The sequence below is a fragment of the Electrona antarctica genome (assembly GCF_951216825.1).
Source record: "Electrona antarctica genome assembly, chromosome: 7".
In the NCBI taxonomy this organism is placed as follows: domain Eukaryota; kingdom Metazoa; phylum Chordata; class Actinopteri; order Myctophiformes; family Myctophidae; genus Electrona; species Electrona antarctica.
The window spans coordinates 15,620,141-15,642,392 of NC_136812.1; the positions used below are offsets into that span (position 1 = coordinate 15,620,141).

Sequence of the window (22,252 nt, forward strand, 5' to 3'; positions counted from 1 at the left end):
TGATAAATTGGCATTGCCCTGTAGTGACATGACAGAGATGATAAGGAGGCTCAAATGGCTCTTACAAAAGGTAATCTCATATCAGAAGTAGACAAAGAAAATGTGTCAAGTGTGATCACAAAAACATCCTTAGTATGCTCCAAATCTCCAAGGCAGAACATACAGTATGAGAAAACAGATGGTGTACAAAAGACAGTTTCAAGGTCTCTTGTGACATTAGGAAACCGGTCAGGACAATGGACTCTTTGCTGTGGAGGACAGGACTCTTGGCTGGGTTATAAATGGGCCACTCAATTCAACTCATTCGTTTCAGAAAAGGATGTATTACTGCTAACCAGATCTCTCGTAGCTGCAGCACGTATGGCTATATAACACAATGATATAGCCATAATGTCCCTGAGAGGAACTGCAGTGATAAAATGGACCACCAACAGACCTTTTTCATGGCAGTCATTGACAAAATAGTTTACGGTAAATATAGACATTAAAAACCAAAACAATAAATAATTCATATCTTGTTATCAGCTGTTCATTTAGTTTAGTTTAGTTTAAAATACATAATTTTCCCGGTCTTAATGAGATGGGGCATTCCGTCAATCATCTTTAGACCTCAACCTTTTCGATTTGAACAAACTCCTAACTTACAGTTACAGTATTTGAGAGTTAGAACATGGTAATGATCAACTGTTAGGAGAATTTTATATTCTCCTCTTGCTAATATCGCTAATATACAATTAATTCTCTATACATTTTCATTTTTTTTTTTTTTAAATAGTTTTTATTAGGCTTTTTGTATTATGACATAACTTAAGAAAATAATTGACAGATAATGAGTAATTAAGTGACATACAATACATAATAAAAAAGGTACATAAATGTGATAAAGAAAAAACAAAACAGTTAAACATTGACAAATGTGAACAGACAAACAAAATAAAGACAACAGGACAGACATTCTTGCTCTCAAACTCTCCCAACCCGACATTCTTCTTTTTAAATGAGAAAATAAAATAAGAAAAAACACTCAGTTCCTTTCTCCTTTTTTTTCTTCTTTCCAATTTTTTATTTTGTTATCTATTGTGTAGGAGGGGTTAGCGTGCACCTATTGAAATAGTCAATGAAGGGTTGCCATGTCTGGTAAAATCTATCTTCACTCCCTCTCAATTCAAACTTTATCTTTTCCAATTGCAAATAGTGCATAACCTCTTTCATAAGTGTAGTGTGAGTCGGAACATGTGCTTGCTTCCAGTTCAACAGTATCAGTCTGCGAGCCAGTAGAGTCACATATTTTACCATGTTATATTGGAAAGTAGACAATTTGACCCCGGGGCTTTTAACTCCTAGAACTGCTGTCAGTGGATCCGGGTCAAAAGGTTTTCCAACAATGTCTGATAGTGATTTAAATATACTTTGCCAATATGATGTTAGTTTAGTGCAGTGCCAGAACATATGCGCCAGAGTGGCCGGCGACTGGCCACATCTGTCGCAGGCTGGATTCACATTCGGATACATTCTGTTGAGTTTTTCCTTTGACAAATGTAACCTGTGTAATATTTTAAATTGTATAAGACCATGCCTGGCGCATACTGAAGAAGAGTGCACCAATTTTTGAGATGTAGACCATTGCTCGTCAGTGATAGATATTCCTAAATCGTTTTCCCAAGCAGTTTTTAAATAATCCAAGGAGGCATTACTATCTAAACATGAGAGAGAATTATAAATAATAGAAACACCTCCTTTGACCAATGGGTCAGGTAGAAATATAGATTCCATTGATGAGTTGGTAGGTATGTTTGGAAATGAAGCAGTGTGCTGTGTTAAAAAATGTCGTATCTGTAGAAATCTAAAAAAATGTGATTGGGGTAAATTAAATTTGCGTCGTATTTGTTCAAAGATACATTTTCATTTTAACATGTTGCTCTCATAATGTAAATGCTGACTGCAAATAGCTCTCCAGTGGGCCCCTCGTATCATAATTAATACCATTTGACAGACAGACACACACTCCCCTGCCTTCTCACTCCCCTACCTTCTCCAAGGTCGGGGCTCTGTTAAACTTGGATACTTCTAACAATGGGACTCTACTGTACACGTCCGGGGTGAACGATGAGCAACCAGTTTGAACCAGTTGTTATCTTGTAAATTAGGACTTGTCATGATTAAGACCCACCTACTTGTGGATTCTGTGTCATTCATATAAGCACTGAAAGTGCATTTATTCTTTATGTCTGCCCAGCGTCTCGTGCCGAGAGGCTGTGTTTTCATCATTTTGTACAATCTTACCTTGGAATAAATATACCATCTCAGACCAGACCATTTCTCCAAGAGCTTTTAATTGTCATCGTGTGCATAATAAATCTTGTTCTAACACAACCCTTCAGGATTGTGACTAAGTTTACTCATTTGGACCACAACCCTAACTAAACTAAATAGTATGGTTCTCTAACTATCAGTTAGTTTACTCATGTTGGACCACACACCCTAACTAAACTAAATAGTATGGTTCTCTAACTATCAACCCGTTTACAGAATATATTAAAAAAAAAAGGAAATAAGCAATATTAAATACAGAATGAACAGGCATTTATCAACTGGCGTAGAGTGTAGACATGACTTTTTTGAGTTAAATATTATGTCCCATTTGTCAAGCAATAGGCGGGTGAGGATGAGGTCATCAGCGAGGTACCGCCAGTATCCTGAACTCGTCGGGGCCATTGGTGAAGCCCTCCACACCCTCCATGCTGGGCATCTCTCCAGGGACTGGGGAGAAGGTGAAGCGCTGGAGCAGGGATGCCAAAAAAATGAATAGTTCCATTTTAGCCAACTGCTCCCCTATGCACACACGTTTACCTGCAGAGAACGAATGATGCCAACAGTAAATTAATATTAATATTATGAAAATAATAAATATTAGTGTTTTAGACATCATGTAATGGTATAAAATTCACTGCTGAAAGCTGTTATTGTAGAGAAGGATGGACCTGCTGAGAATGGCAGAAAAGCTTCTCTTCTGTGGAACCGGCCCTCTGAATCCAAGAAGTGTTCTGGGTTGAAGGTTTCTGGAGTCTCCCACTCATTCTTATCGAACAGCACAGATGCAAGATTTGAAACAATAGCTGTGCCCTAGAGAGAGTCAGGAGATGTTGATATGATTATTGATTTTATGACTTTCAAACCAGCCTTAACGTCTTAATGTTTTGCTCATATGTTTTTCTCACGTTTTACTAAAATCATTTTACCTTGGGTATGAAATATCCTGCAAGCATACTGTCCTTACTGGCCATTTTTGGGAAACCCAGAGGCACAATGTTTCCCATCCTCTGGGTTTCGTGGATGACAGCATCGATGTAGGGCATATTGGGTCTGTCAGCCACAGAGGGATGGCGGGACTGTCCGATTACTCTGTCAATCTCTTCCTGGACCTTGTCTGGGTGATAATGGTCAGAACAATGCAGATTTCATTGAAAGTAGTACACATACAGCAGGGTACTTTTCATGTGTGTGCAGTGGTGGTGGTGGTGGTGGTGAGTAGTCCACAGACCTTGTATCTCTGGATAGTTCATCATGTAAACCAGAGCCCAGCGTATGGTGGTGGCAGCAGTCTCTGTCCCAGCCTCAATCAGGTCTAGGGTGCATACGCTCAATGACTCAATGTTAAACCCAGCCTGGGGATCCTCCTTCCTCTGGTAGTGTTAAATAAGATCATGCGTTTATGTGGATGATGTATCTGACTGTATTAAGCTACTTTCAGCTACTTTTAATGTTGGTTGCAATATACTGTAGCCTTTTATGTTGCTATTTTGAAAGGCAGAAAATATAATCTGTATGCCTGGAGCCATGCAGCAGCTGCAGGTGAATGTGCCCTAGGGCATGTCAAATCCCATGACTCACCTGGAGGTCACATCAGACCACAAAGGTAAATATTATAAAGCAGGTTTGTTTACATTCAACATCCAGCACCGCCCTCCAATGTTGATTGAAATTGGTCGCTGGCGTAATCACACGTGAGTAGAATACACATAAAAATACACACATTTTATAATTTTGAATATTCTTTCTGGAGCATATATTGTTATGCTCTAAAAGGGTGAAAAACATGTTTTTCCATTTCATTTATCAAAATTTAAAGTCCCTCGTCGCCATTAGTAGAATGAGTCTTTTAAGCCTATACTTTGTATAACAAGATGCATTGCTAGTTTGAAAATCAGCTCAATCTTTGTGCAAGCAAGTGACAAACTATAAATGAAGCTTTAAAATAATCCAAGCTATTAACTAAGAGAGCACTGCAAAGCAGAATGCCCGCAAGCACTCCCGATGAAACAAAAGTGTCAAGGTGCAAGGCTTATAACAATGTTCCAGCACACAGTAAATGTCCTTTACACATAGTTTTATTTACCTCAGTGTTGACAGCGCAAAGGAAGACAAAGTCAAAGTCATACGATTTGTCACACACGTTACCGCAGTGAAATTTGTTCTCCGCATTTGACCCATCTCTTGGAGCGGTGAGCCGCAGCCAAGGAGCGGTGAGCTGCAGCGTGCGCCGCGCTCGGGAATCATTGTTAGGTTGAAATGTGTCCATTGCTTTGTTCGTGGAGAGGTACAGTAAATGTGAAAAGGACCTACATTTTACTGTGTGCTGGCTGTTTTCTCAGTTTCAAGCTATTGACTAAGACCAAGATCCACAGATGTTCAAGGAGCCAAGTGTATTCCTCATGCATGGGCATTTGTCATCTCAAAAACATTGTTTTGTCCTTTATTTCTTTTGAGATACAATACTTGCCTTCTCTATCTCTGTCAGGTATGTGTCCACATAATCACGGGGGTCCTCGGGGTCCCAGTCCTCCTGGTGCTTCTCTATCTCTCTCTTCAAGAAGGCCATAATCTGTGCGTAGTTGGCGTGGATTGTCTGATGAGGTCCTGGCAGGTGCTTCAGTAGGCTTGGAAAGGCATTGTACAGCTAAAGGTAATCAAGCAAGAACACATGACATACTGATATGATTGAACAAGATGCTGAGGAAGACTAGCTCTGTAGTTGGTGGTGAACTGAACAGGACAATCTGGAGGTGGAGGATGGACGGACAGATAAGGTGAAAACATAATCACCTCCCAGCCAAATTGGTCTGGCAGAGTTAATTAGAATTAAGGTGGTACACTATTGTCAACGATCTACATTTTTTATCACTGGCACCTAAATGTTAGGGATAAATGTCATTGACTATGTTTTGTGACTGCGTTTGCCGTTTGCCCTTGATGTTTACATGGCAGTCATTGTAAGTTTGAGTTATTGCTAATAATAAATAAATTAGTCACCTGAGCTCTAGCTGAGCCAGCGAGCACTGGAGACACAAATAGTCTCCTCAAATTATTGGCTCAGGAATGCAACAAAAAACTAAAAATATCCATGAATTCAAGTCTCCATGGGATGAGTAATCGATAGATAAAAACTAATTTTGTAAGTTAAAGTTGTGCTAATAATAAATAAATGGGTTACCTGAGCTCTAGCTGAGCCAGCGAGCGATATGGCTTCATTGTCCAATCGCAGAAGGTTCTGAAATCCTTCATCATTGTAGTCAAAGCGATGTCCAAAGACCATGGAGGAGACCACATTGCCCACAGCATTGTTTAAGATGTAGTGTGGGTTGAACGGTTTTCCTGTAAATGGTACAGAAACATAAAATTCCTAAGCAATTACCAATGACAGATTTGTTGAAGTTAGACAAGGGAAATGGTCAGATTATTGTTAAAAATCACACCCATGTGAACTGAGTGGTGTAAGGTCTTATATAGACTGATCAGCTGTGGTCTGACGTAATGTCTGACGTAATTAAATCACACCCGTGTGAACTGGGTGACCATAGCAACCATGCTCATTTTTTGGTACGAACAGACACGTAAACTAAAAATATCACACCCGTGTGAACTGAGTGGTGTAAGGTCTTATATAGCCTGTCTGACGTAATTAAATCATGTCTGACGTAATGAAATCACACCCGGGTGAACAGGGTGAACATAGCAACCATGCTCATTTTTTCTGCACAGACTAACAAAGCCAGTTGTAGGAGTGGTTTACACCACTCAACAAAGCCAGTTGTAGGAGTGGTTTACACCACTCAAAAATCTGTATTTCATAAGAGAGATTGGTTCATTGCCCAGAACAGCAGAAACTGGGATTCAGTTCCCTAGTTCCAAGGGGAGGGGATATCTACTATCCAATACAACCACTTTTTATGCAGCACATTTCAAACAGCATTGAACCAAAGTGCTGTACACCCATGAAAAAAAGAAAATAAGGGTAATAATAATAATAATATAAAATACAATAGAACAAGTTAAAAAGAAGACACCATAAAACACAGTTTAGAAACCTTTTTAACATGTTACATGTTCCTTGCTGTTAGTTAATGTATACTGGAGGAGGCACATGGTTGTTGACTCTGCACCAGTGTTTCCCCAAACTATGAGTTGGGACCCATTTTTATGTATTTTTGAGTGGTGTAAACCACTCCTACAACTGGCTTTGTTAGTGCAGAAAAAATGAGCATGGTTGCTATGTTCACCCTGTTCACCCGGGTGTGATTTCATTATTGAGTGGTGTAAACCACTCCTACAACTGGCTTTGTTAGTCTGTGCAGAAAAAATGAGCATGGTTGCTATGTTCACCCTGTTCACCCGGGTGTGATTTCATTACGTCAGACATGATTTAATTACGTCAGGCAGGCTATACTACACCACTCAGTTCACACGGGTGTGATTTTTATTACACGGCTTGGTTGAATGCTTGATTCAGGCTGGTCAATTACTGAATTCATCAGTGTTATTTCTGGATATGTTATTTCTGGATAATGATCGCTCAGATAGCTCAATAACAAGCCTCTGTCTAATCCCAAGGCTCAGATCACCTGGCTGCGCTGCTGTTATGCTGTATCCAACCAGGCAGCCATGTAAACAACCGCCCTATGTCATTTACAGCTAAACATTACTCTCAATCAGTGCCGTTAGCAGTGCAAAAATGAAAAAACTTCATGTGGCATATAATGAAGCTTTTCGAATTTTCCTGAAACTCCCAAGATGGCCCAGTGCAAGTGAAATGTTTGTGACTAGTAATGTACCCACCTTTCATGCGGTTTTGAGGATTTTTATGTTTAGATTCATGTGTAGACTGAAGGAGTCAAAGAATGTATTAAGTATGGCCTTAACAGTGATCACACAGAGTGATACAATATTTTCTTCTTGTTTCTGGCAATGTTATATGTAAATTTAATTTACTTATGGAGTGAAAATAGTCTGTTACATAGGCTATCTCTGTGTTTTTATTGTCTTGTTTCTTTGTTTTCTATATATGGACCCACTGTGTCTGAAACAAAGTTTATCTATCAAGAATGTTTTTGAAGAAACATTTCTGTCTGTCTGTCTGTCTGTCTGTCTGTCTGTCTGTCTGTCTGTCTGTCTGTCTGTCTGTCTGTCTGTCTGTCTGTCTGTCTGTCTGTCTGTCTGTCTGTCTGTCTGTCTCTGTGTCTGTATGTCCGAGCACGGAAAGCTGCAATACGGTAACTCTGTCACTTCTCGACCGTTTCGGATGCGGGGCGGCTCGCCGGAACCAGGCCGGCCCCCCGGTCTGGATGTTGCGGGGACCCCCACACGGTACAGTATCACCGCTCATTTCACACAGGTGTGATTTTTATTTGTAGATTAAATTGTCAATATATTTCATAGTCATAGTTTTAGTCATAATAGCTTAGTTTTTATTTGTTTTTGTCAGTGAAAAAGGGCAGTCGACAAAATGTTTTTGTCATAGTTTTTTAGTGGACGAAATGAACACTGCAGCATTGCAGTTCTTATGATCAGTACTTACCTTGTTCCTCTAGGAAAGCTTCACACAGGAAGGTGCTTTCCAGTTCAGTTTGCTTCTCCAGTGTCTTCTGTCCTCCTCCAAAGTAGCGAAGGTGGGTGTTGGCAAACTTCCTCTGCATTTTCCATAAGTAACCGTTGCTTAAAGCTATACCTGTGACGTGAGCAAGCAGAGTAGTATGAGTTTTTTGGGCCTACTCACCGTCGTTTACGTCTACTATGTTATTACTGTTACAGGTATAAGTAAGACGCCCTGAGAACGAGAAGCGTGCACACATGGCCTGGGTGACGGCAGACTGCTGGGTGAGTGCTGGCGCTTTGGCATGGGGGGGTCAGATTAACATATGGAATGAATTTTGTACTGGCCATATGGAGCGGGTCTTACTCTTGAGTGTACAGAGTTTGATGAGGTCAGATCAACATATGGAATGTCAGAACAGAAGGACGGGTGGGGAGGATCAACATATGGAATGTCAGAACAGGTCAGCTCCATATATGGAGATCTAAGGGTTTGAGGTTTGAGGTCAGATGTACAGTACTGTACTGTAGAGTTGCTGGCCGGCTCCATATATGCCATATATGGGCATAACAGGGGTTGTAACAGGGGTTGTATTAGGGATTCTGGTAATGCCCATATATGGACCCCTTTTTATTGACGTTTCAGGCCTGAAACAACAGAGCTTCTTAATATGGCACAGTTGAGAAGTTAAACTATTAATCTGGTGTCAGTGAGGTCAGATGTAGATTTTCTGGCTGGCACCTATGCAGAGGTAGGTGATGATACAGTCTTCTCAATGTATGGCTTTCCAGGGTTTGATGAGATCAGTGTCATGATCTTCATATATGGAGATCCAGGTGATGAGGGTTTGATGATGTCAGATTGACATATGGAGCGTGTCACGAGGTGTGATGTCACACGGCGTGATGGACTGACAACCATATTTGGAGATCTAAGGGTCTCCATGATGTCACGAGATGTCACAAGGTCAGATCCATATATGGAGATCTAAGTGTGTCCATGATGTCATGAAACGCGATACCATATATGGAGACGTGGGTGACTAACTAACGGACGGGAGATGCAGGTATTCATAGTAAACACGACCTTCGGTCGCAATTAACTGTTATATTGTATTACTTGACAAGAATCAAGAGAGAAGATAATGTTTCAAGATGAAGATCAACCTTGACCTCATTTAGCGTTCAAGCATCAAACAGTAAATCTCTCACTCATCCCCTTTTTTAACTTTCACAACATCCTCTCTAAATGGGTGTATTTGCACAATTCTTCCCATTCACTTGCTCACTTGTACTTTGTCTTTGACCCTTACTTTGTCACTCACTCACTCACTCACTCACTCACTCACTCACCAATGCCTTTAAAGACAACATGAAACAGAGGGGTAGCAGGGCGATCAGCAAAGTCGTCCAGCTGGTGGACGAGAGCCTCTTTCACCATCTTGAACCCGTTGATAAATACCGTCCTCTCGCTGCCTATCCTCATGCTGAACACTGGGCCATACTCCTCAGAAAGCTGAAATGGCAGGTCATAATTGCAATTGGATTCACATATTGTTATTTATTAGTCAATCAATAATGCATCTATTAATTGTGTGTGTGTGTGTGTGTGTGTGTGTGTGTGTGTGTGTGTGTGTGTGTGTGTGTGTGTGTGTGTGTGTGTGTGTGTGTGTGTGTGTGTGTGTGTGTGTGTGTGTGTGTGTGTGTGTGTGTGTGTGTGTGTGTGTGTGTACCTGGGAGTCATGGGAGCACAGAACCCTATTCCAATCATGGGGATAAAATACCTGTCTCTCCACCTTTCAAAGGAATGCTCAATGCCTGGGAAGAAAGACTTTTCACACTCTGAACATACTATAGGCTTATCCATATGATAGTGTTTTTTTGTTAGTATCCCTCGTGAGATTCCAACTAGGGATCTTCTGCACATAACAGGTATAGTATACGTGAAAAATGAAAATAGCAGATCATTGCACCGCATTGTGAGCTTGTAGATCAGCTATTTTCACTACTTCTTAATTATTACATTTTTTATTTATGGAATTACCTTTCTCCACACCAACATACCCCAGCCTTTTTAAAATGAGCAACAACAGGATTACATTCATCACCATTTCTTATAGTTCTTATAGTTGCCAAAGTTGGGGCACTAGAATAGATACAGTCCTTGATGTCCACCAATAACTATGCATGTCTAGAACTCTCAACTATCATCTTTAAGAATTATAACATTAATGAAACAGCTCGAAATAATACTAACATATAATAACGTATAATAATTTATACGGTTAAGGAAATACTGTGTCCAGTAACTTGAATTAAATACTGTGAGTGAGTAAAACTGAGTAAAATTATTTTAGTGTTTATTGAGAGAGAAAGAAAACCTTTTCGATTGCTTTGAAGTCTAGTGCGGTAAAAATATTCCCCAGGATTGGTACAGCCCAGGGTCCAGGCGGGAAGTTGACAGGGCTCCTGTTTTTCACAAGATCGGTCACCAGCAGAAACACAAAAATGAACACCAGCCAACATTTAAGGTCCATACACTCAAAAAGAGTGTGCACAATCATGGTGAGAATCTTGCAAAACACTGGAAAAAGTCTGGTGTATTTTGAGAGAGGAGTGGAGTGGAGTGGAGTGGAGTGGAAGTGAAGGAATAACAGCATCAGAGCTTGTTGGTCATGTAGTTAACAATAACAACGTATTGCATAACACAGTGGCCTCTAGGAAATACTCTAGTCTAGGGGAAAGGGGAATTCACACACATAGCAGAGCTTGAGTGGGAATTGGCTTTACTAAATTGGGACATGGAGGGGAGAAAATGTTTTTTTCTTTTTCTTTTGTCTGGGAGGGCCATGTGGTGCTCAACAACATAGTCTTTTCATTATTTTCTGCCCTGAGATCTCTGAGATTTGTTAATGAAAATTGCTATAAAATGATTTTGAAAGAAATATATATATAACTACTCTGTTACTACTCTGCTAAGTAAAAATTCAAAATTTACTTTTGAAAATAGCAGATCTACAAGCTCACAATGCATTGTGAGCTTGTAGATTCACTATTTTCAAATCGCCAAAATGTATGTATGCATATACAGTAGGGCTAAAGTGGGCAATGCATATTGTAAAAAAGTTTTCAAATAAATGTAGTGGAGTAAAAGTACAATATTTGCGTTTGAGATGTAGTGGAGTAGAAGTAAAAGTATTGGAAATTGAAAATACTCAAGTACAAATACCTCAATTGTACTTAAGTACTGTACTTAAGTAAATGTACTTAGTTACTTTACAGTTTACACCACTGGAATAGGGTAGCCAAACTACGCCACCTAAGGGATTTCTACCCAGGGAATTTGTTTTAGTAATGTCTAAACTACACCACTTGAGTACACACTATACTCCTCACACACGTGGATCAAGTAACAAAAGTATAAAATCTTTATTCACGTGATATGCCTATAAAAGATGTAAACCTTTATACACACACAATTAAACAAACATATACAAATGCACAATGTCCACATCACAGTTCCTCACCCCAACCCAACAGCTGATGATTCAAGTTAACCACTATACTGTACATCCAAAGCCTCTTCAATGTCACCACGCTTAATGAAGTCCAAGAATCTCTCCCATATCTTATAGAATTCAGCAGGTTTATTCCTAATTACATATGTTAGTTTCTCGTGTGCTAAACTGGACGTTAAATTCCTCAATCAAAAGCCGATCATCGGGACATTGACATTTTTCCAACCTAGCACAATTGAGCGTTTGGCCTGTAAAAGGCAGAGGTCAATCCTTTTTTTTTTTCTTCTTTATTCTTTAGACTTTAGAGTCCACTTATATAACATATGATTTTACACTTAATAATACATACAATAATACATTTGAATTGAATTGAATGAGTGTTACTACACTAAACAAACATTAAAGTCCATAGACTTGGCTGGCATGAATTACATCATAAGATGGGTGAGGATGAGGTCATCAGCGAGGTACCGCCAACATCCTGAACTTGTTGGGGCCATTGGTGAAGCCCTCCACACCCTCCATGCTGGGCATCTCTCCAGGGACTGGGGAGAAGGTGAAGCGCTGGAGCAGGGATGCCAAAAAAATGAATAGTTCCATTTTAGCCAACTGCTCCCCTATGCACACACGTTTACCTGCAGAGAATGAATGATGCCAACAGTGTATCAATATTATATATAATATAAAAATATAAATATCCAAGAATTCATCATTGACCATCACAAATGTTTCTAAATAAAGATATCATGTATGAAATGGTATAAAAGCACTGCTGAAAGAAGGAATGTACAGAAGGAGGGACCTGCTGAGAATGGCAGGAAAGCTTTTCTTCTGTGGAACCGGCCCTCTGAATCCAAGAAGTGTTCTGGGTTGAAGGTCTCTGGAGTCGCCCACTCATTCTTATCGAACAGCACAGATGCAAGATTTGTAACAATACATGTGCCCTAGAGAGAGTCAGGAGAAGGTGGTAACACTGGTAAGACCCATAATTATTGATTTTATGGCTTTCAGACAGTATGTCACAGTTTTGAACCAGCCTTAACTTTGTATGTTTTGCTCATGTTTCACTAAAATGATCTTACCTTGGGTATGAAATATCCTGCAAGCATACTGTCCTTACTGGCCATTTTGGGTAAATTAAGAGGCACAATGTTTCCCATCCTCTGGGTTTCGTGAACGACAGCTTCGATGTAGGGCATATTGGGTCTGTCAGCGACAGTGGGCTGGCGGGACAGTCCGATTACTCTGTCAATCTCTTCCTGGACCTTGTCTGGGTGATAATGGTCAGAACAATGCAGATTTCATTCAAAGTAGTACACATACAGCAGGGTATACTTTTTTGTGCAAATGGGAATGTGCAGTTTCATGTGTGTGCAGTGGTGGTGGTGGTGATGAGTGTGCCACAGACCTTGTATCTCTGGATAGTTCATCATGTAAACCAGAGCCCAGCGTAAGGTGGTGCCACCTATCCCAGCCTCAATCAGGTCCAGGGTGCATATGCTCAATGTCTCTATGTTAAACCCAGCCTGGGGATCTCCTTTCCTCTGTTAGTGTGAAATCAAATAAGATCATGCGTTTATGTAGTTGATGTAACTGTATTGAGCTACTTTCAGATCATTTTAATCTTCCTTGCAATATAGTGTAACCTTTTATGTTGCTATCAGCTATTTTGAAAGGCAGAAAATAATCTGTACGCCTGGAGCCAGCAGCTGCAGGTGAATGTGCCCTAGATCTCTAATGGTGTATCATTGATTAAAATTGGTTGCTGATGTAATCACGCATGATATTTATGTTTGACTGGAAGATTGGAATTCTGATATAAAAATACACAAATTGAATAATTTTTCAATATATTTTCGGGAGCACATATTGTTAACTATAATTAGGCTATGCTCTAAAACGGTGAAAAACATATTTTTCCATTCAATTTAGTCTTAAAGGTATTATAGGCAACATTTAAGCCTAAATATAAAAACAATATGCATATATTTGGCATTTTTTCCCTCTATCATCCCCTGTATAATGATGCTGGGGTGTTTTCCTGCAGACAGACATTCTCCCTTTGGCTCCCTCTGGCTGAACGCTGGGGGGGAGGAGGGCGGAGTTCTAGCCAATAACAGCGTGAGGATGTGTTCAACCAGAACACGGTTTTATAAAGAAAACGCGATGCAATATATATTTCCCCTCAAATATCTTCATGTGAAATAGTTTTTTTATGATTATTTATTGAAATAATGAGAATCGCTATGTATCTCTGGCCGGGGGACAAGGGAAATGCGAGGGCTGCTGCATCCGGGAACGGTGGGGAGTTGACGGGGAGTGGGAACAATTAAATGATACAGTCACAAACTTGTTTTCAGCTTAATATATCCCCCACCAAATCTCCTGGTTACATCAACTAGAACTTGACCGTCTCGCTCTAGCGCCACGCCACGCCATCCAGGTGCCCAGTTGTCCGGGTGCCCACTTATCCAGGTGACCAGTTGGTGTCCACTCGTCCAGTTGTCCAGGGTGCTCACTTGTTCAGTCAGACCTTTTGGGTGCGGTACTGTACTGTACTGTACTGTACTGTACTGTACTGTACTGTACTGTAGCGTAGCGTACCATGACCAGTTGGTGGCCACTCGTCCAGTTGTCCAGGGTGCTCACTTGTTCAGTCAGACTTCAGAAGGTTGAATGTGGAAATTGTGATGTAATTTTCATCACAGCGAAATGTTGCGCAATGTGTACAGTAAATATGTCCGTTGCATGGATGCAATGTAGTGCAGATGGATTCCTGTGGCATGCAAACAAAATTGCGTGCATGGAGAGATGTGTGCTAACGGAGTGGTTTGGTAGGAGAAGCCGGACGGATAAACGGGCATATTGCTTTGCTCCCCCTTTCCATTATAGTAGATGGATATCGTTCAGGTGAAGTGGTTTGTTTATGCTTATTTGTCAAAACATGAACGATGCTGTGGTGGCTGGGGTATTTGAGGGGAATATATATTTTATATGCACAGATTACAAATAAAAGATCATTTATGTTAAACCACTTCCTAATTTGTGTGCGAGAGGGGAATTCAGAGCATCTCAGGGGCTTGGTGATGAAAGTGATATTGCGATTATGCAACAGTTACCCTTAAAAAACACATCAACTCAATTTCATTGGATATTCGATAGAAATTCACAATTCATTAATGCCATATTTAGCCATTACGAGCGCAGATATCCGATGCATCCCTCCCAGGCCCAGGGCCAACACCTCCCTCATGCATGGTAATTTGTCATCTCAAAAACATTTTTGTCCTTTTCTTTTGGGACACAATACTTGCCTTCTCTATCTCTGTCAGGTATGTGTCTATATAATCACGGGGGTCCTCAGGGTCCCAGTCCTCCTGGTGCTTCTCTATCTCTCTCTGCAAGAAGGCCACAATTTGCCCATAGTTGGAGTGGATGGTCTGATGAGGTCCTGGCAGGTGCTTCAGTAGGCTTGGAAAGGCATTGTACAGCTAGTAAAGAACAGATTACATGCTGATATGATTGAACAAGATGGTGAGCAAGACTAGCTCCATAGCTGGAGCTGAACAGGACAATCTGGAGGTGGCGGATGAACAGACAAATAGGGGGAAAACATAATCTCAACCCGGCCCTTTTGGACGTATTAAAAGCGATAGTTCACATTCCTAAACCAGTAGGAATTCCTAAACCAATTTGATGTTGCATCCTAAACCAACCTGAGGACCAGCAACCATAGGGAACCACTATGGAGAGCACTGGAGACACTTGATTGATTGATTGAAATATTTATTAACAGTTTGCAGAATTACAGTACATTTCAAGCACAAACTCAATACAAAGACTGTTAACTGTGAGTGGACGACCCAATTAAGCATTACACTTGTTTACAAGAGGGTCCACCATGTTCAATTCATCAAAACATTTAGAGACGTACACAAATAGTCTCCTCAAATTATTGGCTCAGGAATGCGACAAAAAACTAAAAATGTCCATGAATTCAAGTCTCCATGGGATGAGTAATCGATAGATAAAAACTAATTGTTTAAGTTAAAGTTGTGCTAAATAAATAAATGGGTTACCTGAGCTCTAGCTGAGCCAGCGAGCGATATGGCTTCATTGTCCAATCGCAGAAGGTTCTGAAATCCTTCATCATTGTAATCAAAGCGATGTCCAAAGACCAGAAAGGAGACCACATTGCCCACAGCATTGTTTAAGATGTTGTGTGGGCTGAACGGTTTTCCTGTGAATAGTTCATCAGCACTATGAAAGTGATGTTGACATAAAATGAATATCCCTTTATTACCAATGATAGATGTGTTGGGGCAGGGAAATGGTCACAGGTCAGCAGTGGTGGAAAAAGTACTCACATTCTTTACTTAAAGGACCACTTCACCACTAATTGGTCACTAATGGTCATGATAAAATGCCACAATTATTTTCTTCTCGGTCTGTGTCACTCATAATAATAATAAAACTCTAGCACCTTTCATGACATAAAATGTAGCTCAAAGTGCCTTACAGAGCAATGGAGAAAAAAAGAAAGCAAGGCATAAAACATTAAAATAATAGCAGTAATGCAATACAATGAGGACATGAATAACAACAAAGAATTTAAAAGATCAACTAAAAGCAAGAGTGTAGAACTAGGTTGTGAGCTGTGCTTTAAAAATGTCTACAGAGGGTGCTTGTCGAAGGTATAGTGGGAGTTTGTTCCACGTCGTCATAGGAGGGCTGTGGGCAGTTCAGAAACCTGTCCACCAGTTACATCATCGATGGGGAAGGGGAACGCAAGCTAATAGAAACCGCAGGCTTTCTATTCCTGAAGAGTTGCAATGCGATAATGGAAATCATCGTTCTCACGATAATAAAAAAATATAAAAACATGGAATGATGACAGTCATAATGCGTCAGGTGAAACAGGCGCTGTCTCTGTTATCCCCCATTTTGTCTTTGTTTTCCCCCCATATTATTATTATTATTATTTTAGTAACATGTGTTTCTCTGTCGCAACCTTGCGGCCGTTGCGGTGCAGGCGGCGTTCCGCACGCTGTCTCCGTTGTCCCCCCTTTGTCTTTGTTTTCCTCACATATTATTATTATGATTTTAGTAACGTGTATGTTTCTCTGTCGCAACCTCGCGGCCGTTGTTTGCGTTCGTTTCCGACGTTCTGTGCGTGGTTCAATGACTGTGTTTTGTTGTGGCTTTCCTGTCCATGCAGTTAGCTCATAACATTAGCAGCTGTTGTCGCTTGTGTTATGTATAAAAATCCGGCGACCAGGATCAATTTGTTGGAAATATTTAAGATAAGGGAAGACTCGAAGACCAATTGTTGCATATAAAATGCAGAAGGGACAATAAATTAATGATTTACTAATGATAAAAAGGACTGTATAATACTGTATTACTGAGCTGCAACAGAGCTGAAACTATAAAACTGTAAAAATACTTTTCAGGAAGTAATCAGAGTACAAATAAATACTCAGCACCACAAATCTAGGCTTAGAGCCTCTAACAATTGGCAAAAATGGTTATTAAACCATTTAGAGGATAAAGTTGAGAATTAGCTTTAACAGGAATACTATCAATATCCAAATGTTACCTTAAGCAGGAAATACTCTTCTAGAAAAATACCTTTAAATACCCAATAGGAAAAATGAGTCCACCAGGAAGAAGGATTGTCCAGTCAGAGCATATGGTTTTGTCGATTCATTTTCAGTTCAGAGAGAGCACAGAACAGATCCCACATACAGCCAAATTACAAAATGTCTCTCCCCCGTGCCACCAAATGGACACGGTATATATAGATATTGTAATCAGATAGAATACGCTACACAGAGCATACGTGTCATACAACCAAAGGATGATTCACTGTCACTTCCTATCTAAACCAGGAAGCATAATGTATGGGATATGTAGTTAATCATCTAAATGTAGTTTATAACTGGGTTAAAGCCCACCAGCTAACGTAACTAGGAGACAACTTGTCTGCTCTGGCAAAGCACCAAGGCCGAATAACAGGGTGTTTTCCACAGAAAGGCAGACACTCGGGAAACAACAATTCTTACTCGCTGACTGGGGGAGAGTGAGATTTAATACTATCTGTTTTACGCTGGGGCAGAAATGAGATGTAACTTAGTGGGATACAGGGCATGAGATATGAAAAATACAGGACATGGGGCATAATTATGCAGGGCATGAGATTTAAGTCATTGGAAACATGTAAACTTCCATCCACAAAATAACAGATCTACAATATTCAAAATTATCCATCAGCTTGTTTTCATATTTTGGCAGGCCTTGATGGCATTGTAATGGCAGATTTTACACTTGGTTTCATGCTGAAAATAGCACAACTTATCGCAGATTTGCAGTGCAATGTTGTGAGATTGTAGATCAGCTATTTTCAAAGTGCAACACCTGAGCGCAACCAAGTGTAAAATGACTTTTAGTTAGTTATTTTAGTTCTACTGGATCTCTTCTCCACAAGTCTGTCCCTAACGTTTTGGACTAGTTTTTATTTGTTGACTAAATTGTCAAGATATTAGACTTAGTTTTAGTCATCATAGCTTAGTTTTTATTTAGTTTTTGTGGGTGAAAATAGGTAATCGACGAACATTTTTCGTTTAAAGGTAGTGTAAGTGATATTTTTTGGTTATAACAAAAAGTTTTTTGTTAAAAGTTTAAAACACTACATTCTGATAGTAATCATTGCTATAGCATGTTTGTTCAGTAACAGGGGTCTCCCTGTCTCTCCAGTTCTTTAATAAACATAAAATTCATTTTCAGGTAGGTGACAAAATTTCGGCCAATCAGGAGAGAGTAGCTATGAGCTTAATTTTTTATAGTGTTCCAGTTCTAATTGTATTTGCTCATTTCTTTGTGTCATCACTTACAATTCCACTTGTTTAATCTGTATCCTGACTGCGTACTCCATCCTGATTGGATAAAATTGGTATCCCAGTTTCAGCTTCTGAAAATGCATTTTCTGTTTAATAAAAAAATCACACCCGTCACATGTGAAGTGAGGGGCGCTTTATCATCTTACATCATCGCGATATCATAACATAACATATGTCGATTTGCTCAGTGACAGACAAAACAAACATTAAACTCTGTTCATTGTTAATGGCATTTAATGTTTGTGTTAGTGACAAAACAAACATTAAACTCTGTCCATTGTCAATGGCGTTTTTGTCTAGACAAGACAAACATTAACATGCTATCACAATATAGAGCTTTTTAACACTTATTTTAACCAAAGAAAATCACTTAACCGTTGGTGTGCAGCATCAGAGGTAAATTACTTTCATGACTTGTGCAACTTGTTGGTGTTGGAACAATTCTAGAACTCTGTGCAGAGCCTGTGGCAATTAATGTACATAAGTGAGAAAAAGGTAAAGACTGTATCGGCTGCTGCACTGGCAGATGATTCATGTTGACTCATAGAGTTGAGAACTCCTACTCTTATTTGGTTACGGGCGATAGAGAAACTGATCCTGCTGACGGGATGTATTTCTCTAACTGTTCTGGTGCAAATCTTACAGAACAGGGCCATCGTGCTGCACGTAACAATGGGAATGTTTGCCACTACTGCCACAAGGAAGGCCATTGGAAAAAAAAATGTGACTTGCTCATGCAGGGACGAATAGTTTTCATAATCCTCAAGGGGGCCCGTGCCGCCCCGCCAAAAACGTTGAGAACCCCTGGTCTAAAGACTAAAGTCTCACCTCTCAGGCAGAGGCGTAGCTACAATAAGGCGAGGGCAGGCGACCGCCTGTCCAAATCCATTTCTTGCCTGGCCAAAATCCATACAATGAGAAAAAAAGCGGACAAAAACAAGACCTGATAACTATTAATGGACAGCTGATTGGCCGTTGCGGTAGAGCGCGACCCTCAATCGCCCATTGGAATGTAAATGCATGCCTTTCAGCCTTTGTATCCTACTCGTCTGGCAGGTATATCTCTTTGAAAACCTTTAGTGCTACGATTGTGCGCGAGGAGACGACAATTAACACATATCTTGCGTGCCCAAAACGTAATTCCTGGATACGCCACTGCTCCCAGGCAAAAATCTGGTTTTGAGTCATGAATCAAAACCAGATTTTTGCCTGAAAGGTGAGACATTAGTCCTGTTGACAGAAATGGCACGTATGACTCACACGTGCCATTTCCGTCAACAGGACAGCTCTCTCTGGTAGGGAGTAAGGAGAAGGTTTCAGTGAACATTTTACGGGACACAGGCTCTGCACATTCATTTGTACTTGGGTCTGTTTTTCCTTTCTCCAAGGAGACTGATACAGGGTCCTGTATTCCAGTGTTGGGCATGGGCATGTCCAGAGCCATATAATAGAAGAGTTCTATTTCTAAGGCTCTGGGCATGTCTAAGTTCAATGTGCCTGTGCATAAATGTGTGCTTCACTCTGCGTTCTGTAAACGTGAAGTTAGGATGTGGGTAGCCTCGGAAACCCAGACGTTTTTATTTCCAGGGAGAAAAGAAAAGTCTGGGTCCGAGTCGCGCAAACGTCGATCACTCTCTGCTGATTTCTGATCGTCTGCACCTTTGTTAAATTGACGCACACACGCACTCCTCTCTCTCTCTCTCTCTCTGTCGCTCTAATTAATTAGTCTCATGTCCAGCAGCTGCGCACAGTTTCTGCCGGCGGATCCTGCCAGGAGCTGCCTATGCCATAGAAAGCATAGGTGAGCTCCAGCTCCAGGCTATGATGGGGGTGTCTTCTGCTTTTCCAATTGAGGGCATTACGCTGATTTTGGGAAATGATTTGGCCGGGGGACGTGTTTGGCCTGATCAACCAGCACAACCGGTGCAAACCTTTTGGAAAGAAAACTCATGTGTGTGTTAGTAACACTCAAATTCAATCAGTAAAAACTGGAGGTCTAGATGAAGTTTACATTTGCCTTGACCAAAGCCAAGACTTGTTCTTGTTCATGATTAAATTTTTTGCTGTGTTTTCACCACTGTCTCAAACTGCTTCAAAGGTACCTGTTGCTGAGAGGGGTGTGGGTTACGGCTTAATATAGATGTGAGCAGGGGCTAGAGGGAGGTTGGGTTCTGGGCTATTTGAAAGTATAGGCCTATGACTGATGTATGTTTAATTAAAAGTATACTTTCAGTAATCGGTAAACTGCAATAATTTTGTCCAGGGTTCTTGTTGGGACCCTGTCTTGAAGGGGGGAGTGTGACGGCCCCAGGGCCTATGTCATGGTTTATGTGTGTGCTTTGCTTTACTAATCTGTATTTCAGTGTGATGGGACCTGGTTGGAGAGTGGTGGCAATCAAGGATTGGAGGCAGCTGGCCAGTGCCTCCAATCACTATAAAAGAGCCACCTTGCATGTGGTTCTTTCTCTTCCACCTGGGCCACACCTGAGCATGGAGGGCATATTGTTTGTTTGACTCAGTCCTCAGTTTGTTGCCGGCAGATTAGTTTCCCTGCCAAGTTTTTTGTTTTTTGTTTTCAATTATACTATTTAATAAACTTTACATTTTTGCATTTATCCCATGCTTGTTTCCCTTCTTTGTTATGGTCTGAGAGCCGGACCTTAACAGTCCCAAAGTGGCTTCTATAAAAAGTTTAACGAGCCTATGACCCAGTACGCATGCTCTGAGTTCGGCTGCGTTTTTTATTTTTATTTATTGTTTCTCGCCTCTACCACTGGTTGTTCGACAGTAATAACACCAGATTGCGTTAAGAAAAGTGCTGGTCCGGAATTCTTGTTTAACACTTCTGCAGTGGGGGGGTATCCCTATAATATGATCTGCACTTACCTTGTTCCTCTAGGAAAGCTTCACACAGGAAGATGCTTTCCAGTTCAGTTTGCTTCTCCAGTGTCTTCTTTCCTCCTCCAAAGTAGTGAAGGTGGGTGTTGGCAAACTTCCGCTGCATTTTCCATAAGTAACCGTTGCTAAAAGCAATACCTGTAAGTAAGCAAATGGTTGATTGAACAACGTATGAGTAGCCTACTAGTGCTGCACAATTAGGCCTAATCGAAAAAAAGATTGAGATCTAGATTCAGACACCGATCTCATTTTGTGAAGAATTGTGCAGCACTAGTTGGCTGTTTTCAGGGGAAAAAAATGTGAATCGTGTGAGAATCGTGATCTCAATTCTTGTGAAGGAAAATCGAGATTCACATTTGAGCTAGAATCGCACGTGCAGCACTAATGATAAGGTCTACTCATCGCCAGTTACGTCTAATAATATTATGCTATTTCTGTTACAGGTATAAGTTATTAACTGTTAGATTGTATTACTGCATGCCATTGACAAGAATCAAGAAAGGAGATAATGTTTAAAGATGAAGATCAATGATGGCAAGCATAAAAAAGTTAATTGCTCACTCACTCACACATACACACACACACACACACACACACACACACACACACACACACGTGCACACACTTTGACCGTTATTTTGTCACTTACTTGTTTACTCAGTCACTTACCAATGCCTTTAAAGACAACATGAAACAGAGGGACAGCAGGGCGATCAGCAAAGCTGTCGTGGACAAGAGCCTCTTTCACCATCTTGAACCCGTTGACAAATACCATCCTCTCATTGCCTCTCCTCAAGCTGAACACTGGGCCATACTCCTCAGTAAGCTGAAATGGCAGGTCATAAATTTAATAACATTCTGCCACTCGGCCAGGTAGCCAGGTTCACGCTTTCCAAGCAATTGGGTATATGAAAATATCACAGGTTGCCAGGTTATATGTCATGAATAATATATTATATATGTCATAACAAAATATATATAAAGAAAGGAAAAAAAGAAAATAATCCCCGCTATTTCCTTCTTCCCAATTGCGACGTGTGGTGCTAGAATTGAGCGATTAGAAGGCATGCA

General features: G+C 40.5%; 2 protein-coding genes across 3 annotated transcripts; both read right to left on the reverse strand.

Moving 5' to 3' along the window:
- Positions 1-2,616: 2,616 nt before the first annotated feature.
- LOC306927022 (cytochrome P450 2J2-like) lies at positions 2,617-10,453 on the reverse strand. Its single transcript, XM_079506601.1, has 9 exons — positions 10,248-10,453; positions 9,220-9,382; positions 7,853-8,002; positions 5,492-5,652; positions 4,781-4,957; positions 3,542-3,683; positions 3,240-3,427; positions 2,982-3,123; positions 2,617-2,850 (listed from the first exon to the last, which is right to left on the reverse strand). Exons 1-9 carry the CDS (start codon positions 10,428-10,430, stop codon positions 2,675-2,677), a joined length of 1,482 nt encoding a protein of 493 aa, XP_079362727.1. The 5' UTR covers positions 10,431-10,453; the 3' UTR covers positions 2,617-2,674.
- Positions 10,454-11,393: 940 nt separating this feature from the next.
- Positions 11,394-21,982, reverse strand: LOC306927021 (cytochrome P450 2J2-like). 2 transcript variants are annotated; one of them, XM_079506600.1, is made up of 8 exons: positions 21,851-21,982; positions 21,170-21,319; positions 15,464-15,624; positions 14,699-14,875; positions 12,793-12,928; positions 12,467-12,654; positions 12,187-12,328; positions 11,394-11,948 (listed from the first exon to the last, which is right to left on the reverse strand). In XM_079506600.1, exons 1-8 carry the CDS (start codon positions 21,954-21,956, stop codon positions 11,818-11,820), a joined length of 1,191 nt encoding a protein of 396 aa, XP_079362726.1. In that variant the 5' UTR covers positions 21,957-21,982; the 3' UTR covers positions 11,394-11,817. The 2 variants fall into 2 exon arrangements, with proteins under 2 accessions (XP_079362726.1, XP_079362725.1); XM_079506599.1 differs by having other exon boundaries at positions 11,394-12,019.
- Between the last annotated feature and the right edge of the window lie 270 nt (positions 21,983-22,252).

Excerpts from the sequence above, each read along its gene's own strand:
- LOC306927021 (XM_079506599.1), bottom strand. The coding sequence starts at position 21,956 with ATGGTATTTGTCAACGGGTTCAAGATGGTGAAAGAGGCTCTTGTCCAC. Across the intron at positions 14,876-15,463 it reads CTGGCTCAGCTAGAGCTCAG|CTGTACAATGCCTTTCCAAG; the intron begins GTAACCCATTTA and ends GTTCTTTACTAG. Across the intron at positions 12,020-12,186 it reads TTTCCTGCCATTCTCAGCAG|GTAAACGTGTGTGCATAGGG; the intron begins GTCCCTCCTTCT and ends CATTCTCTGCAG.
- LOC306927022 (XM_079506601.1), bottom strand. The coding sequence starts at position 10,430 with ATGATTGTGCACACTCTTTTTGAGTGTATGGACCTTAAATGTTGGCTG. Across the intron at positions 3,684-4,780 it reads ACCTGACAGAGATAGAGAAG|AGGAAGGAGGATCCCCAGGC; the intron begins GCAAGTATTGTA and ends TAACACTACCAG. Across the intron at positions 3,124-3,239 it reads CAGGATATTTCATACCCAAG|GGCACAGCTATTGTTTCAAA; the intron begins GTAAAATGATTT and ends GACTCTCTCTAG.